The sequence below is a fragment of the Chelonoidis abingdonii genome, chromosome 17, assembly GCF_003597395.2.
Source record: "Chelonoidis abingdonii isolate Lonesome George chromosome 17, CheloAbing_2.0, whole genome shotgun sequence".
Lineage (NCBI taxonomy): Eukaryota > Metazoa > Chordata > Testudines > Testudinidae > Chelonoidis > Chelonoidis abingdonii.
The window spans coordinates 11,461,666-11,480,285 of NC_133785.1; the positions used below are offsets into that span (position 1 = coordinate 11,461,666).

General features: G+C 58.3%; 1 protein-coding gene across 3 annotated transcripts in view; it reads left to right on the top strand.

The window, feature by feature from the left end:
* Window positions 1-18,620, top strand: part of PACS1 (phosphofurin acidic cluster sorting protein 1) — a 548,517-nt gene that overhangs the window by 27,845 nt on the left and 502,052 nt on the right. For all 3 annotated transcript variants that reach the window (XR_012657176.1, XR_012657175.1, XM_032804403.2), the window contains exons 11-21: window positions 281-396; window positions 3,097-3,235; window positions 3,864-3,968; window positions 5,210-5,316; window positions 9,021-9,175; window positions 9,679-9,789; window positions 10,397-10,499; window positions 11,073-11,115; window positions 12,546-12,588; window positions 13,426-13,561; window positions 14,508-14,734. Coding sequence is in view for 1 of the 3 variants with exons in the window: in XM_032804403.2 (XP_032660294.2) it covers window positions 281-396; window positions 3,097-3,235; window positions 3,864-3,968; window positions 5,210-5,316; window positions 9,021-9,175; window positions 9,679-9,789; window positions 10,397-10,499; window positions 11,073-11,115; window positions 12,546-12,588; window positions 13,426-13,561; window positions 14,508-14,734 (1,285 nt within the window). In the remaining 2 variants the exon portion in view is untranslated. The remainder of the gene's footprint in view (window positions 1-280; window positions 397-3,096; window positions 3,236-3,863; window positions 3,969-5,209; window positions 5,317-9,020; window positions 9,176-9,678; window positions 9,790-10,396; window positions 10,500-11,072; window positions 11,116-12,545; window positions 12,589-13,425; window positions 13,562-14,507; window positions 14,735-18,620) is intronic.

Genomic DNA, 18,620 nt, shown 5'->3' on the forward strand with positions numbered 1-18,620 from the left:
AGCTCACATGGCCAAGGTAACACCCTGCGCTGATGCCTGTTTGCCCCTGGAGGCAGCATGGCCTAGTGGGTAGAGTGCTGCAAAGCTGAGCTCAGGATGGGGACACACAGTTGCTCTGACGATGGAGCCCAATTTGTCTCAAGTTGGCACCTACAGTCAGTGGCTGCTTGGAACAACATAGTCAGTGGCTTTTGGCTGCGAATTGTCACCCATTAGGGCCCCAGCTGTTGATCGCCAGAATGAGCTCTGGAGCCTCCTCATTCCCTCCCCGTGTTCATAGGAAGCGAGCGAGCAGGACATGTTCGGAGACTCCAGCACCACGTTAATCATCCCCGAAAAAGTCAAGACACCCATGAAGAGCAGCAAGGGGGAGCTTCAGAGCATGGCATCACCCAGGTAAGCTGCCTGCTTTGAAACCAGGGATGGGAGACATGGGTGGCACGGGGCAGCAGGTGACTGCCTCTAGGGGACACTGGCTCCAGGCCAGCCCAGGGCAGGGGGCTTGGCTGGCTTGGGGGCAGAGAATAGGACATTTCCCTTTCCCCTTTAGAGAACTGGCTCCTAGCCAGGCTGATAGCTACCAACCATTGGTCCCCTTCCATGACTTGTCTTGATGTAGCTCTTAATAGACAGGTTCCACCTCCTTGTCCGTTCCCAGGCGGGCCCCTTTCCCCGGCACTCTGCAGGGCTGGGGTTCAGATCCTGCTTGTCACCCAGGGAGGAGGCTCCTTGATCTCACAGCTGGTGGAACTCAATTTCTCTTAGAACTGGTTTATTGAATTCTCCGTGAGCACAGGCTCTCTCGGGCTTTACTCGAACTGTCACTCCAGCCCCAGAAACCCAGGGGCACGTGTTCCTCGCTTGTCACAGGTCACTGATGTTGCACACTGGCAGGCTGGGGGACGAGATCACCAGGATCAGTGGGGTTTGCCCCTCAGAGGCAACCCCTGCCTTATACTCTCCAATGAGTTGGCCCTGAACTGGAGAGGTTTAAAGCAAACTGCTGGTTACAGCCCTGCTGAGATTCCCTGTCAGAACAACCTGGTGTGTTGCACCTGAACTGCCTGAGACCCTCCCAGAGAGAAAGGGAATGTTGTCGGAGTCAGGAGGCCTGGGTTGCATCTCTGGCTCTGCCTTTGGAATGTGCGGTTCTCATTATGTCGCCTCAGTTTCCCCATATCAGATGTTGGGCACTCACAGGACTGTGTGGCATTTTGCATCCAGTTCCCAGCATTAGGCATCTTTCCCTGGCCAGGTTTCTGGTCTGGTCTGTTATTGCCCGTTCCATCCCAGGGAGGGTGGTGATGCCTTGTGGCTCTGAGTCCCCAGCACTGGATGGTCTGTGGGCAATCTCAGCATGGCTGGATTTGAACCTTTGACTGTGTGGTGTCGGGCCCCCATCCTGTCCCCAATTGCCTGTGGGTACTAGGCCTCTCCTGCTGTGAAGGCAGTGGGTCCATGCTGGAGCTGCACTGAGTGAAGGATTGGAGCCACGTACCTAGTGTGTTCAAAGGCCTTTATGTTCCCAGTGGAAACCTGCCCCATCTGCGTCCTGCTTTACCTTCAATGTGTGACGCAGGCTCGCCATGCAGGCCCCGCTCCCAGATGCTATGGGGGGTGGGGGAGCACTCAGCCATCGATACCCAACCCCTCATTTGTCTGCTCATCTCCCTGATAGTGCTGAAGCTGCTGCTTGCACTCTGACACTGATGCTTTATCCTGGAGTTAAGGCCTTTGCTTAATTGCTGTGAGGTGGCAGCAGAGGCGGCTGTGTCCTCGGGCTCCTGGGAGCTCTGCTGCTCCATTCAGGCCATGCTCCGGATCAGATCTGCTAGGCTTACAAGCGAAAAGCTCTGGTTTCCTGCCTGCCAGCACTGCGAGCCCCTGGCTCTCGCACCTCCAAAGGGGAGAGTCTGAACTTCTGGAAGCGGGGAGGGCATGAGTGCTAGATCTGCTGGCTGGAGAGCTCAGACTGTATAATCAGAACGAGCCTCCTGGCCTTTACATGTCTGAATCTAGGAGCAAGGACTAAAACTGTATTCTAGTCAGTGAAGGAAGAGCTGGGACTCCAGTACCCAACCTGGCTGTGCAGTAAGGTGGGGCCATCGGAGCCAAGGTCATGTGTCAGGGGAGTGGCACACTCTAATGGGGGAACTGACAAATATTCCTTAGCAATGCAGTGGCAGGGTCTAATGGTTAGAGCAGGGGACTGGGGATCTGGACTCCCAGGTTCTGTCCCAGCTCTGGGAGGGGAGTAGAGTCTACTGGGACAGATTGGGGGGCTAGGAGCCTGGACTCCTGGGTTCTATCCCCAGCTCTTTGTAGGGGAGTGTAGGCTGAACTGCATGCCAACCTCATCCCACAGGGACCTGGGCTGGAGACGATTCCCGTCTTGCCCTACTGAGGGAGGGGGTGTGGGCAGGAGCATGGAGTTTTGTGCTCTGAACTGGCCTGTTCTGGGTCTTGGTTTGTAAGCTTGGTTGTCTTGGTTTGTAAGCTTGTATGTCCAAGGCCTGCACAGCATGGTCCTCACCCCTTCAGGGTCTCAGTGCTCCAGGAGAGATGCCAAACCTGTCAGCCATTGGCAGGCTCTGCATTCCTGTGGTGATCCAGCCCCAGCACCCAGCGCAGCCCGCTCTGCTACTCTGGGATTGCTGGAGGAATACGGATCGTGGCAGAGAGCCCTTTGAACCCTTGGCAAAATGTAGGCACCTTCCTGGCTAGGAGCCCGCCTTGGATCTGCTGGGGTCCCCTCTCAGCCTGTGCTGGCTACAGACTGTACGTGGACTCTCCCTGTGTCTGACCAGCCCACCCAGTCCTGTTTGTACCCAGCAGTGTTGCTGAGCTCCCGCCCTGGACAGTGCGCCAGGAAACCCATCACATGGCCATGCCATTCTGTTCGCTTGCCAGCGGGCAAGCATTGTCCTGGTGCAAACGCTCACAGGACCCCAGGGCGTAGCTCAGACCTGAGCGGGGCCTGTGTGTGTATCTGCAATGAGACACCCTGGTGTGTGGGGGAAGGACCCTGCTCTCCCAGCTGGATGCTGTGCCATGCCAGAGAACCAGGCCAACAGTACTGTCCTTTGTCTGCTGCAGCAAAATGGAAGGTGCAGCGCACACGCCCCGGCAGAAGAGAAGCACCCCGCTGAAGGAGAGACAGCTCTCCAAGCCCCTGAGCGAACGGACCAACAGCTCGGACAGCGAGAGGTCCCCAGACCTGGGCCATAGCACACAGGTGATGTGACTGCAACCCCAGGCACTGCTCCATGGAGGGGTGATCCCAGCCTGCAGCACCTACAGCTGGGAGCTCGTCACAGATCTAGTCAAATATGGTCGGTTGCCTGGGAGTCCTGTAAGGAGAGCCAGGGGCTGCAATGAGTGAGATCAATGAGGAGCTTCTCTCTAACTGTACTGAAGCAATGGCATTGGGGGTGCAGTGATGCAGGGGGGTGGGGAGGATGCTCAGTAGGGGGCGCTCTCCCTTCAGTCAGTGCTGGCTCCAGTGCAGCACTAGGGGGTGCAGTGCTGCAAGGAGCCTAGGGAAGTGCTCTGTAGGGGGCACTCTCCCTTCGGTCAGTGCTGGCTCCAGTGCAGCACTAGGGGGCGCAGTGCTGCCGGGAGCAGAGGGAGGTGCTTTGTAGGGGGCATTCTCCCTTTGGTCAGTGCTGGCTCCAGAGGGGCACTAGGGGGTGGCAGGGGCCTCGCGGCAGGTGGCTGGATACGCTGAGCTGAGGGAAAAGCAGAGGGCTCCTGGTGACAGCAACAAAGGAGAAGCAGCTCACCAGGGAAACCTCCAGGGTTCTGGCCCAGCCCAGTGTGTGTCGCCTGTGCCCTACCAAGGCTTAGCCCTCTCTTCCCAACAGATTCCTCGCAAGATCGTCTATGACCAGCTGAACCAGATCCTGGTGTCAGACACAGCCCTGCCCGAGAATATCATCCTGGTGAATGCGGCCGATTGGCAAGGCCAGGTAGGGAGGCCGGCATGGGGTTGGGATCTTGCAGGTGCTGCTGGGGCGGGGTGGCAGTGACACATGGAGATGAGGCCCCTCTCTTTCCCTGTCTTCCGTTGACGTGCTTCATCCCTGAGCGAGGCGATGGGGCCTATCTCCCGCCCTGCCAGTCTCTGGGCTCTGCTGCCATCACAGTGCCTGCCTTGTCCACTGCAGACTGAGCAACAGCTCGGGTCACCCTTGGAGCCCTGCTGCCCTGGGAGTGGAGCTGGCAGCTCCGCAGAGGGGCCATCGGCTGAGTCGCGGGGAGCCAGTGCTGGCAGGGAGCATGTTAAGTGGTGCTCCGGTCTGTGTGAGCAATGGGAGTGCAGGGGATTGCCTGGGCTGAGCTGGGGTGGGGGCTGAATGGGAAATGCTAGGGGGAGGGGCTGGGTTGGCTGCCCTGCGGGTGAGCATTAATGCTGCTGCTGTGACTGGGTGGCAGAGTTTGAATCCCATCTGAGCATCCCCCTTGACTTGGCATGGAGTCTCCCTGAGCTGTGGCTATAGGTGGGCTGGAAGCTCTGGGGTGGATGCTGATCTTTCCCAGTCCGGACCAGGGCAAGTGTGTGATCCGACGGCTCTGGGTCTCTGTGTGTCCCTCGCCAGCCTTCCTCACTGCAATACCAAGCACTCTCGAGGCCCAGTCCTCCCGCCCTGCACAGAGTACACAGCACCTTCTGAACTGCAGCTGACAAGCCCACTCTTGTTTGCACACACTGTGGAGAGACCAGGGCTGTGGAGCCTGACGCCTCTCCCCTGCCCTCGAGCGGGTCCCTCACTGGAGCCTGTTGCATGGGCATTGTAAGCAGCCTGCCTCTGCAAGCCATGAAGGGGAGTCTCCAGTGCTGTTGTTGTGACCCTTGACTTGCCTTGATCTCACACCTGAGATTGCCAAGCCCAGAGCAAACCGGCCTCTGCTGCCTCACAGCTGCCACTTCCCACTCACTAGGCAGCCACAGCGCTCCCAGCCCTTGGCATTCTGGAATGAAAGCACAGCCCGTGGCCATTGCCACCTGTCCTGCCTGTGCCCCACAGCCTGCCGGCCCTCGGCAGGAACAGCCAACTGGCACAGGGAGGTGCACGCTTACCCACCTCTCCCCAGGGACTCTGGTTGCTAAGCAGAGAGGAGGAGTATTGCGTGGCAGATGGTGTAACCGATCCCTTTGCTCCCATACGCACGGGCATGCTGTGCTCACCTTTCCTCCTCTCCTTGCCAGTATGTGGCCGAGCTGCTTCGGGACCAGAAGAAGCCAGTTGTGTGCACATGCTCCACCGTGGAAGTACAGGCCGTCCTGTCCGCTGTCCTCACCAGGATCCAGAGATAGTGAGTAAAGGACAGTGGCCCTCCAGTCCCAGCACCAGGGGCAGATGGTTCCCGTCGATATGGGTATGGTGGAATTGCTCTATTAGCTAACCCTGTCGTGGGTTATGAGTCAGCTCTCGCAAGCTAAGGAGGGTGGGGCCAGGTCAGTGCTTGGAATGGGAGGCCTCTAGGCAAAACCGAGGTGTGGCATGAGTGGTGTTGGAGGTTCATTAGAGGACACTCTCTCCTCAGAGTTGATACCAAACCAATGACCCAGTGTGGTGCTAGGGGGCGGTGTGCTGCCAGGAGTGGGGCAGGAGCTCAATTGGGGGTGCTCTTCTCTCATAGTCAATGCAGGCTCCAGCATGGCACTAGGAGGCGCTGTGCTGCAGGGAGCTGGTTGGGGGCCTGAGTAAGGGGTGCTCTCCTCCAGGCTATTCCTGGTGCCAGTGACTGAGCGGTAGTTGGGAGTGTGGTAAAATAGGAGGAAGGGCTGTTGATCCAGTAGGGGGAGCTCCAGTAGGGGATCCAGAACTGAACCACTGCCCCAGGGTGATGCTAGTCCTGTGCCACTTGAGATGCTTCTTTTCAGATGGGAAATAAAACCAAGATCCTGGCCATTTGTGTTCATTCAAGGGCGCCTGACAGTATCATGTTCCTGCCCATTAGCTCCCAGGGTCCTGCCCAGAGTCCGGCATGGTAATTATATTCCACCTGTTTAAACCATCCCTGGCTGCTTCACTTTGTGCTCTAAGCTGTCAAACGGCTGCTGTGTTCCACACCAGAGCTGGTTACATCTCAGCCCTCAGCAAGGGGTCCCTCTATAAACAGCCCCTTGCTGGGCAAACATTCCCTGTATAACTCCCTTCCCACATCTCTCTCCAGAACTGGCTGCATTTCCTTGCTAGATGAACTGTCTTTTATATAATACCTGCTGTGTTCCACCCCAGAGAAGGCTGAATTCCAGTAGTGGATGATTCATGCAGTGATGTATAGCACAGCAGGGGCCTGCAGGGTGAAGGCTGCCACAGATGTGTAAGATACTTAGTTCATAGTGCAGGAACCTGAGGGCTGGAGTCTTTCCATGGTTCTCTTGCCTATGACTCAGAATATTGTGGTATTTGAGGGACAAATCCCAGCCTGCTTCATGCACAAGTGAAGCCGCCTAGGTCTTGCCTACGGTCTGCAATCTCCACTGCTCCCCAGCCAGCTCTGCTCCTAACCCAGGCCGTGCATTGCCAGCGGATCCGCCACAGGCTGCTTCCCCTCAGCTAGAGGTGCTCTGCAGACACTTCCAGCAGTGCAGGTACTGACCTCCGCAGCCATGACTCAGCAGCAGCTGGCTGGGGATCCAGCTGGGCTATTTTTACCCACGCTTTCTGTCCATCTCCACACTTTAAAATGCTGTCTGTTCCCTGGAGTTGTTTTCAGGTGAGCCGATTGTAATGGTCCATAAAGCCATCTCTCCTTCCACCTGCATGGCAGAGAAACAGGAGCTTGGGGCTTATTTAAGATGTAGAAAGGTACGAAAGATTTCCCTAAAAAAACCAAGCCAAAATGTGCCTGTTAGAAAGTCAGGTCCCATCGGCCTTGTCTCTCTCCAGGAGACTCTATGGGCAACTGGAGAGCTAGTAAAAGAATTACCACTCCAGGTACCAAGAAAGGGGCAGGCTGAGTCAGACGGCAGGACGTAGTAACGCTTGCAACTTGGAGCTTGTCTGCACTTTCTGGGGATCGATGTATCAGTGGTGGATTTAGCATGTCTTGACCGCAGATTGCTCTCCGGTCGACTCCTGTATTCCACCTGAACAAGAAGTGCAAGGGGAGTCGACAGGAGAGCGTCTCCCATCGACATCACATACTGTGGACTCCCCAGGAAGTTGATCTAAGCCCAACATTCACGTAGCTGAAGCTGCGTAACTTAGATCCATCTCCCCCCGTAGTGTAGACAAGGCCTTAGATCCTCTACAGACATCTGGGATAAATGTTCTTTCCTAACAATTGCACCCCCTCCCTTCACCAAAGAGGAGTGAGCTCCCAATCCACCTAGCCAGCGCGCCCATGGAGACCTTCAGGAACACTCCGACTTCACTTTCTTCTCAAGTAGATAATTGAAAGTTTGTTTCTCCCGCCTGCCTTTGTGCATCAGATCCTGCAGGGACAGGTGCCTAAAGCAAACCTGGATGGTTAGATCAGAAAAACGCAAGAAAGGCTGGAAGCCCATTGCTTGCCTCTGCAGATCACCCACACCCTGTCAGCCTGCAGCCTTCCCCCCCAGGGGTCTGTCTGAAGGGGAAAGCGGGGCCCACGCCTCTTTCCCCAAGAGAGGACAACCTGTGTGAGTGTGAACATCCCTGGCCTCTTCGCATTTGGACATAGGAGTGGAAGGGGCCCCCTGGGCCATCAAGTCCTGTTCCTGCTATCGCAGGCTGTCACAGAATCCACTGCACCCCCTGGGGTCACAGCTTCCAGCAAAATCACTCCCCCGCTCTCATGCCTGTGGTCCAGGCCTTCAATCTGGTGGCCCCCATGAAGGGGGATTTGAGTACTGATGACGTGGAGGCTGGCAATGCGTGCAGCCACTTACACTCCTGAAAGAAGAGGTCTAGAATTGTTCTGCTTGGCAGAGGAGGGACAAGGCAGAGGCCTAAGCAAAGGGAGAGGAGATGCTGTCAGCTCAGGCAGGTGAGATGGGGAGGAACTACAGAGGAGAAGGCTCTTGCACCAGCAGTTGCATGCTGGTGAAAAGGGGAGCAGAGGGGCTAGTGAAATACAGGGAGGAGACTAGAGCTAGAGGGTCTCGGATGGTGTAGCTGGACAGGCCCATGGCACTGCACCGTAGCGCTGATCTCTTCCCTCGCCTAGGGACAGGCTCTCCCAAAGCCATTTGGTAGCTCCTTTCTTTGGCCCTGTTAACTGCCTAAAGAAAGTTGGTGGTTCTCTGGTGCCCTCTAGTGGTGGCCGTTGTGTGGCACGTTTAACTGCAGCTGTCTTAGATCAGCAGCTAGAGACACAGCGCTGGGCTGGGCTGTTGGGCGCCAGGCCCATGGATGTACTGGGCATTAGCAATGCTGGGGGGGTCCTTGGTCGTGAGCACATGCACTGGGCCTGACGGGGCTGAGCCATTGGGAGCTGCTCGGTGCAGGCATGCTGGGTCCCAGGGCTGAGAGAGGCTGGAGCGGTGTCAGGATTCCCAGGATTCTCCATGTGGCAGTGAGCAGCAATGCCAGGTGCTGCACGGGCTCTGCTGGCTCCCTCAGTGCAGGTGGCAGCCGCTTTGTCTATCTAGCAGGTTGCAGACGTCACTGCTCCACAGGCTGCTGCCCTGCTCAGGGCAAAGCTTTTCATCTGCGAGTCCCGCTGGAGCATTCTGCTAGGATTTACTGCCTGCTCCCTGGCATGGTAATTATGGCTGGGCACGGCAGTGCCGGAGATAGCAGCCGCTCATCAACTCAGTGCATTGCAGCCTGGTAGGAACAGCAGCCCTTACTGCCTGTACTGCCTACCACAGTGTATGGGGAGGGCCACCCATCGTCTTCCTCGCTGGCCAAGGGACTCCTGTGTCCTACCCCAGAGCTGGCTGCATCTCAACACAGGGTGAGGGCCCCGGTGCCCCAGCCCAGAGTTGGTCAGGTCTCAGTGCTGCCTAGTGTGTTTAAGTGTCGTACCCTGCAGGCAGAGGGGTGCAATAAGCACACACTCTCCCATTGTCCTGTCTTTTCCAGCTGCAACTGCAACTCCTCTGTGCCGCGGCCCGTGAAGGTGGTAGCTGTGGGGGGGCAGAGTTACCTCAGTGCCATCCTCCGTTTCTTTGTGAAGCAGCTGGCGAACAAGACCCCAGACTGGCTTAGCTACATGCGGTTCCTCATCGTCCCACTGGGTAGGTGCCTCTGCCCAGACCCCGCCCAGCTGGTGCGAGTCCTGCTTGACCCCCCCTGCAGCCAGAGTGAGGCTGTTGGTGCAGGCCTTGTTCTAGTCTCTCCTTGTTTAGTGTGGCTGAGCCGCGGGTGTGGGGTCCGACACTGACACCCAGGGGTGCACACGGCAGGGGGCTGAGCAAAGCACATCTGGGTCTGTAGCAGGTGCCCCCAGGGTGGTGGCCACCTCCTACTGGGGATACCAACACAGCAGCTGAGAAGGGCCTCTGCGTTGCCATGAAGCTGGGTAAAGGCCTGTCAGGATGGGGTGGGAGTCAGGGGTAGGGCATCCACAGGACAGCTAGACCATAGCTTCTGTAACAGCATCTCTGGGGCCGTAGGGGGTGCTGCCCATGCCCCTCGGAAGCACCTGGCTGAAGGACTCCTCCTGCGGGCACTGTAATGCACAGCAAAGAACCCCCACAGGGGGGCGCTAGAGCAACACCCCCCTTTCTCTCCTCCCCAGGCTCCCACCCTGTAGCCAAGTACCTGGGCTCGGTGGACAGCAGGTACAGCTGCACGTTCCTGGACTCCGCCTGGAGGGAGCTGTTCGGCAGGGCCGAGCCCCCCGGGACAGGTGAGGGGCCGTGCAGCACCAAGCACTGTGTCCATGGCCCCTGTGCTGTTGGACAGAGAGGGCTGTGGGTCGCTGTTCCCCAGGGGCTAGAGAGGGAACAGCTAGAGCTGGTCATGGTCTGTGGGGTAGGGGTGGGCCCGGCTGTTGGGATGCGGGTTGGGCTTCCCTGTGGCAATGGCTCTTCTGTCTGCACAGAGCAGGCCTGGTCAATTCCTTCCTGAGCCCTGGTTTATTCCCTGGGGCTGCTCCCGGCACCAGGGGTCATCGAAGGGGTCACAGCTCCAGCCCAGTGTGCAGTGAGGTGGGGGGTCTCTGGTGGGGCCAGGGGGAGCTTTGGGTGAGAACATGTCCTTTCGCCTTCCTACTGCAGCATAAGCTCTGGCCCTCCAGCCTTGCTGCCTGGCCACGTACTTCTACCTCAACTGCCCCTGTCTGGGGCAGGATCCCCTCTGACCCACACACCCCTTCCCCTCTGCTGCCACTTAGCCAGCGGGGGGCACCCTGGGTCTGCTGTGCGGCTCACCCCTGCTCTGGGCTTGGGGACAAGGAGGCAGGGAGCGGGCTCTGTGGGGATTGCTGGTCACCCCTCTCTCCCCTCTGCCCCCAGAGCCGTTCGATGTGGTGGGCCGCATCATGCAGTATGTGGGTGGAGCCAGCATGACCCACCAGCTGCCTGTGGCCGAGGCCATGCTGACTTGCAAGCATAAGTTGTAAGTGTCGCCCAGGCGACTCTCCTGCAGAAGGGGGCTGGTTGCACGTTACAGGCACTCAAAAGACCCTTTCAGTTAGGATAGCAAAGCTGTTAAAGGTCACTGACAAGGCTGCTGTGATCGGGACACCTTGGTTCTGGTCCCTGTTCTGGGAGTGGGAAGGGGAGTGAGGACTGGTGGTTAGAACAGGCAACTGGGAGCCAGGACTCCTGGGTTCTGGTCCTGGCTCGGCCACTACTCAGCGTGTGACCTTGGACACATCACTTCCCCTCTCCGTGCCTTGTCTTGTTTCCACCTCTCTCAAAACTGCCCCGAATCTGGGTGTGTTTCTGGAGCACCAGTTCCCTTTGTATCCCAGCCCCTCTGGCATGGGGACGGGAACTTACCCGCCTCATCGGGTGGGAGCTGTTCCGTGGTCACTGTCAGTAATGTGGTGGGGCGGGGGGGTTGTTCAGCCTGCCAAGCTTCGGATGCCCCTCATGCATGCAGGGTGAGGCATTCCCTGCCTGCTGGGCCCCAGCTCACTGTCCGCCCCCCGCAGACCCTAACAGTCATCTCCTCCTCTTTCTGCAGCCCAGATGAAGACTCCTATCAGAAGTTCATTCCTTTCATCGGGGTAAGGCTGTCCCCTTGGGTGTCTAGCTCTCCCTGGGGCCCCTCCAGTGGGGGCCCAGGAACACCGCTGTGCTGCTGGGGTGGGGCAAGGCCCATTGTGACCCTCCAGTTTGAGCCCTGCCTCACCCAGGGTAGGGTTCCCTGCCTCCAGCCCATCAGTGTTGGGGCTAAAGGAGGCTGGAATTAACCCCCCTGCCCTGGCCCTGATTCAGTTCTTCTGGGGGTTAATCCCACTCCCTGGTAAGCAGGTAACTCTCAGTACTTCTCCTGCTGTTGTGGGATCCATGCAGGTAAAACCGCTCTAGAACCATGCTCTCCAGGGTGTGCCAGCCCCATCGCGTCTCCGACACTCACAGGACTTGGATCACACTGCTCAGCCCCAGACTCACTGCAGTGGGTGCGAGGGGCGTGAGCTCTGATGGCCACCAGGGGGCGCCTTCCACCCGCTGAGCAGGGAATGTAGTAACTTTTGCAGGAGAGCCCTTTCTCCCCATAGAGCGCTGGGACTGCTGCTCTGATCTCGTTGGGCCCTGAGGCAGGCCGGCTGAAACCAAGGGCCTCCGCCCAGCCCCCAGGCTGCCCAGAGAAGAGACATATCAGGGTTGGGCCTCTTCCAGGGGCATGGGCCTGTGAGGGTTAAACCTCGGGAATAATCAACAGTGATCAGAGCCTTTCTGTTGTGTCCATCCTCATAAAGGTCTGCTTGGAGGACTGGAGTTAGTGTTTCCAGCCCTTCGCTGCTGCCTAGTGGATAGAGAACTGGCCTGGGAGTGAGGAATCCTGAATTCTATTCCCAGCTCTGCCACTGGCCTGCTGGGTGCCTTGGGCGAGTCACTTCCCTGCTCTGTGCCTCAGTTTCCCCATCTATAAAATGGAATGATGCTTCTGCTGTAGCCTGACTGGCTCTGCATAGAGTGTCCTGGGGCACTGGCTGTGTGCTACTCTCTGATCGAAGGAGCAAAGGGGGAGGGCAGCCCCCATTGCCTGGAGGGGCTTGTTGTTGTCCGGATACTTTCAGCACACTGGAGCGACAGGGCGGCTCCATGCCCTGCCATTGTAAACACCCCAGTGCAATGTCCCAGAGGGTGAGGCTGCCATTGCTTTGGGCACTGGGATGCCAGCCAGGGTTGATGGCTGGGAGAGGGCATCTCCCACTCTCTGTCACTCCAGGGGTGCATCGTGCTTGGGATGTGGGCAGCTCAGATGCAAAGATCCTGGGGGGTCCAGTCCGCTTAGATTTCTGCGCAGTGCTGGTGGAGCGCGAGTGGGGATGTGAGCTCTTCTCCCATGGTGAGGAAGGGTTAACAGCAACCTTGGCCTTGCGGCTCTGGGTCTCCAGGAGGAGCAGGCTCAGATGGCTCCTCCTGGGCAGGCTGGCGGGATTGATTTCCAACGCGGCCTGAATTACTGATCTCTGTCTCCCCATTCCAGGTGGTTAAAGTGGGCCTCATCGAAGATTCCCCTGCAATCACAGGTACGTCCCCTGCCAGGCCGACCCCTGGCTTGGTCCAGGGCAGCTGGGACTAGTGCCATGTTGACAGTCTGGGGGCACAGTTCCCACCTCCCCAAGCTGCTCTTAGGCTCTGTGCAGAGCTGGGCAGGCCCAGGGCTTCCTCTGCAGTCAACAGGGCCAGGAACATGGTTGGTTAAAGGCAGGGTGAGGCCCCGTCTGGCTGAGAGACCCTGCCCTCCCACTCACCCCCTTTCACTCACAGCCCAACCTCAGCTCAAGGGACCCGCTCCCAGCTGGGCTTTTACTGCCTTCTGCTGCCAGTGAAGTGGGGGGTTGTCCAAGCAATGGGATCTGCCCCTGGGATCTCCCCTCCCCCAGCTCCAGGCTGTTGCTTGGCTTGTTCCCCTCTCCCTCCAGCTGGACAGGGAGTGAAGGCCGGATCCCTGCAGGGAAGCTGGGGGCAGAATCCGTTTGGGCTGGGGTGCAGGGGGATGATGCAATGCAAGAGTTTAGGCATTGAAGGGGAGTCACTAGAGCTGTGGAACCTGCCCAGGGAGGTGACAGCGCCTCCCTTAGCCTGGTACCCCCAGAGCGCCCTGTCCCCAGATCCTCCTCTGGGCAGAGCCTGGGAGCTTTCACACCTCAGGAGTGACTGGGTGGCTGGCAGCAACAGCGAGCTCATCTCCCACCAGTTCAGCAGAGTGGGGAGGCCAGGGAGCCCCTGTGGGTGGGGAAGGAGCCCTTGTGGTGAGGCCGAGGCGCCCTGTGGGGAACCTGGAGGTCTGGGGGAGAAATTAGTCTGACTGGCATGGCCCGGAACCTGCCTCACCTCAGATTCCCCCTCTGCTCTCTTGGCAGGAGATGGAGATGATGTGCCCGTGGTCAGCCTGACGGTTCCCTCCACGTCCCCGCCATCTTCCTCCGGCCTAGTGAAGGACGTCTGTGCCACCCCCCCATCCTCGCCCTCCATGAGCAGTGGGCTCGCTGTTGTGGGGTGAGGCAGCCTTGACCACCGGCCCCATGGTCATTAAAGAGAAACCCCATTCCCCGGCGGGCAGATTGGCCCCATCCGTGTGCGTGCAGGGCCTAGCACACTGGGGCAGGGCTGCGACTGGGCATCCCACAGGGCAGATAATATCTGCCATGTTCCAGCTGAGGAGAATGAGGCCTGGGCGGGGAAGGGATGAGCTTAGCCACACAGGGAGTCAGCAGCAGCTGGAAGAACCCTGGTGTCCGGGTGCCCAGTTGTGTGCGAGGCCATCGCGGTAGAGTGGTTCTGTGGGCATGTGCTCAGTAATAGCCTCTGCCGTCGTGGGGTTGGGGGTGTCCAGCTCTTGGAGCTCCTGATGCTGGCAAGTCCCTTCCCTATGAGTGCTCTTGAGTGGCTGGTGCCCCCGTGCCCCCACCCATGCAGGGTGAGACAGTCATCTTGAGTCCTACATCTGGGGCTTGCTGTGAGAGAGTGCTTAAAGCAAGAATACGGGAAATCAGGATTCCTGGGTTCTGTCCCTGGCTCTGGGGGGGCATGGGGTCTAGTGGGTTAGAGGAGGGGGACCTAGACTCTGTACCTAATTCTGGGTTGAGTCACGCTTCCTCTGTGCTTCCTGTGCCCTTGGCAAAGCAGGCTGGCGTTCACTCGCCTCCTGAAGGTATCAGAGTTAGTTACCATTTGCAGGGGGCATTGGGATCTCCAGGAACCATCAACCCAGGAGTCTGGCATCGAATTTGCTCTGCTGGGCCCCCAGATCCTGGCACTGGGAGCCAGAACTCCTGGGTTCTCTTCCAGCTGTGCCACCAACTTGTTATAGGTCTTTGGGTCAAGCCCTCCCAACCCATGCCTCAGTTTCCCCATCTCTGTGATATGGATGGTACTGTCCTGCCCCTTGGGCGTGAACCCCTGCTCTGCTCAGCTGCTGCTGATGCTTTCCCTCTGTCCTCAGGTCCCCCAGCAGCCCCTACGGAGACGTCATTGGCCTGCAGGTGGACTACTGGCTCGCCCATCCCACAGAGCGGCGGAAGGAGGGTGAGAAGCGAGATGCCAGCTCCAAGAACACCCTCAGGAGTGTCTTCCGCTCAGTGCAGGTGTCGCGGCTGCCCAGCGGCGGGGAGAGCCAGCCCTCGGGGACCATGGCCATGACAGTTGTCACCAAAGAGAAGAACAAGAAAGGTTGGTGTGCGGGGGTTGGATTGGTGTCAGGCTGGTAGCACTGGCCCCCTGCAAGGGGGTGGGGAATGGAAGCTGGGGGCTTTTCCCTCTGGGGGTGCTGCCTCTGATCTGGCCCCAGGGCAGTAATGACCCCAAGTCCCCTGGTCACCGTTTCCCCATGGAACAATGTCCATGTTTTTGTCTCCAGAATTGGCACTAACTGGCCCATTCCTTGGAGGTGCTAGGGGCAGCAGACTGGCTCGGCCCTGTGTGTGAGCCCCAGAGAAGTCCTGCTAGCTAAGGCCCCATTCTGTACCTCAGAGCTAAGGGCTCTGTCAGCCCCTCTTCTCCCCACAAAAAGTGCCAAGGGGCTGCAAGCGGCAAGGCTGTGTCCTCAGGACACTCCCACACTGCCCCCTGCAGGCTGCCCGGGACTAAGCATTCAAGGTGCTGCTCTTTGCAAGCCACCTCTCCCTTCCCTCTGCAGGAGGCAGCTAGGCAGTGGCAAATGCACCCCCCTTCCCCACTCCCCATCATCGGCGGCTCTGCTACTAGTATGTCTTTCCCAGCCCCCTTGTTCACCCCGTACTCTGGAGGAGCTGACTGAGTGGGGGTGTCACTGGGAGGCTGTCAGTCTAAACAGGCCCCTGCTCCTTCGCACTGGGCACTAAATTCTGCCTTTCTCACTGCGGCCGATGGCGAGAAATGGAACATGCGCGCAGTCTAGGCCATGGCAAGAACGTGGGCTGAGGCGGTTCGGAGGAGACTCACTCACAGCTACGAGTACTTCCGTGGGTGGGGAGGAGCTTTCGGACAGTGCGTTCACTGTCGCGCCCATTAGATCATCTGGTCTGACCTCCTGGATGGCCCAGGCCAGAGAACGTCACCCCACTCCCAGGGGTGACCTCCTGCACTGAGCCCAGGCGTGTGGGTTCAACAAAAGCATTTGCCCAAAAGGTAGCCAGGCTGGATTTGGAGACACCCAGTGACGGGAATCTCACTCCCCCTGCCTCCCTCCCCCCCTTTAATCCTACACACTAGGAATGTTGATGCCTCATTTCCCACTGTGAATGGGTCTGGCTTCAGCTCCCACCCCTTGGTTCTCATTCCACTTTCTCTGCTACATTGAAGAGCCCGATAGTGCCTGGGGTTTTCTTCCTGGGAATGTCCTTACAGTCCTGCGAAGTATGAAGCTAGAGGAATTCTGAAGACACGATGAGTAGGCTGAGTGACCAGCGGAAAAGTATTGGAGACAACTGGAGCTCAGCAACCACTAGCTACTTCTGGCAGGCAGATTTGGTCTGCAGGGCACATCTGACGAGCTCAGCGGGTGATGCCTGTGTGCGGGCTGGTGGCAGAAGAGCAGCTCTTGGCTGGATGATATGTCTCCTAGGTGGATCCCAGGAGCTGTTCATCCTCAGAGACCAGCAGAGGATGGTACCAAACAGACTGCCGTGCTTCAGGGCGCCAGGAATGGAGATGCCTCGTAGGAAGGAGGTGTTACTCAAACCCAGGACTGAGTCACCTCTTGACCATGTTGATAAGCTAAAGCTCTCTAATGGCACAGACACAGGCCAAGGGCTGGGAGCGAGGCCCAACACATTCAGCCTGGAACTGAGGGGCCAGTGTTTAGCAGGGAGGAGGATTTGCCCTTGGAAGAACTGCCTCAGGGACGGGGGTGGGGAGGTTCTCCAGCACGTGGCATCTCCCAATTCAGACAGGACGTCTCTCTGTAAAAGCTCCGCTCCTGCCCGATGCTGAGCCAGGGGTCAGGCTGGAGGCTCACAATGCCCTTCTGGCCTCAGGCTTGCTGAAGGTGCAGCTCTGAGTTGCAGTTTTCCCACTGCGCAGACAGACAGATGGCTGCTGCCTGTCAGTCGAGAGGGACGGCGTTAGCCCCAGGCTGGCTGGGAAGGCCGTGGCGTGGGGGCCCTGCCTGAGTGATGGGGTGGCTTGGCCTGGGGGCTCAGGCCACGCCCTTGGCCCTTGTCAGCTCTAGTACAATTTAATCCATCTTTGCCATGCATCAGTGTTGGCATAAGGACTCCCTTCCCCCATCTGGGGCTGGGGAGAGGCCGAATGAACCCCAGGGCTCCCTGATGTGGGGGCAGCTCCAGCAGTGCAGGATTTATAATCCAGGACAGAGACTGTTCCCTCCCCCGGCAGAACCCATCTCTCCTCAATCCTGGGCTCGGCCGAGGACATAGGGCACCCTGCCTGGGAAATGGGCCTCAGCTCTGTGGAGCTGGAGAGGGGGTGGGGGGTTGGCCTACTGGGATGTGTTGGGCCCCAAGGCTGCTGAACTAACCACTCTAGGGCCTTGAAATGCCTCTCCCACCTTGGCCAGAGGAGGGGGAACCTGGGAGCCAGGACTCCTGGGTTCTTTCCCCATGTCATTGCTGACTCAAAGTGGGACCGTGGCTATGGGGTGGTGGTGTGCAGCTATGTGTGTCCATGGGTGCTCTGGGGCTGGGAAAAATTGGAGAGCACCCACCAGCAGCTCCCCGCCCTGCCCCAGCTCACCTCCACCTCCGCCTCCTTCTCTGAGCGCTCCACATCCCCGCTTCCCTTCCCAGCGCTTGCTGCCGTGAAACAGCTGTTTCATGGTGTAACAAGCTGTAGGAAGGAGGGGGGAGGAGTGGGAATGTGCTCAGGGGAGGAGCCGGGGCTGGGGTAGGGATTTTGGGAAGGGGTCCAATAAGGGCAGGGAGGGGGCGGGGACTTCAGGGGATGGCAGGGGCAGCACCAGGAGATGTTGGCACCTGTGTGTCTCTCTATGAGGCTTTCCCAGCATCTCCATGAAGCCCTGAGCTCAGTCCTGCTCTGGCTCCCAGGGCAAGTTCTGCTCCCCCACAGCCCTCCTGGCAGCTCTGGGCTGGGACAGTGTCTCCCTGGCCAGACCTAGCCCAGGAAAGTGGCCTACCCCTTGCTGCTGCAGAGCAGAGCCCTGCCCCAAGTCAGGAGCTCGGCAGGAAGGAGTCAGGTGAGGCCCCTTCAGCCAACTCCAGCTTCCAGGCCCCTCTCTGGAGCTGCCCCCCAGCCCTGGGGTGTCCAGCCCCCCCTGCTACCAGCTGTTATCCTTTGAGCTGTGAGCCAGAGTCAGCCAGGTTTGAGTCACTGCCCTAAGAAGAAAGAACAGGAATATTTGTGGCACCTTAGACACAAACAAATGTATTTGAGCTTAAGCTACAGCCCACTTCATCGGATGCATAGAATGGAACATATGGAACACACCTGTTCGTGTTCTGTATGTCTCTCTCTCCTTACCATATGTTCCATTCTATGCATCCGATGAAGTGGGCTGTACTTATGGGCTGTAGCTTATGCTCAAATACATTTGTTCGTCTCTAAGGTGCCACAAGTGCTCCTGTTCTTTTTGCAGATACAGACTAACATGGCTGCTACTCTGAAACCTGCCCTCAGAAACACATTGGGATGCAGTAGATGGGGCCCAGACTCCTGGCTCTGGCTCTGGCTCTGCCGCTCACAGCGTGACCTTGGGGGTATCATTACCCCCTGTGCCTCAAACCCCTCCCACACACACACAGGTGATGGGGAACAAATTCGTTAAGTGCTTTGAGAGCTAAATATGACCCACTGGCACCCACGTGGGCTCCTGACTGACCCCTCAGGGACTCGGAAGGGCTGAGCACAGGGCCCCAAGGTACTTCTAACAGCCAGTGCTCAAATTGCACCCAGCTGGAGGCATTCTCTCTCTACCATTCCCAGCCTATGGCTGCTGTTCCTCCATCCCTCCACAGCAGGACTTGGAGTGAGGTTGGGCACAGAATGCAGGGTCCATGTGTCACTAGCACCAGCCTCTGGGATGCCACATTCTGCTTCTCACCCAGCTGCCCTCCCCTCAGCACTGCCATCTAAAGGCTTGTGCTGACCGCGTGCCTCTCGT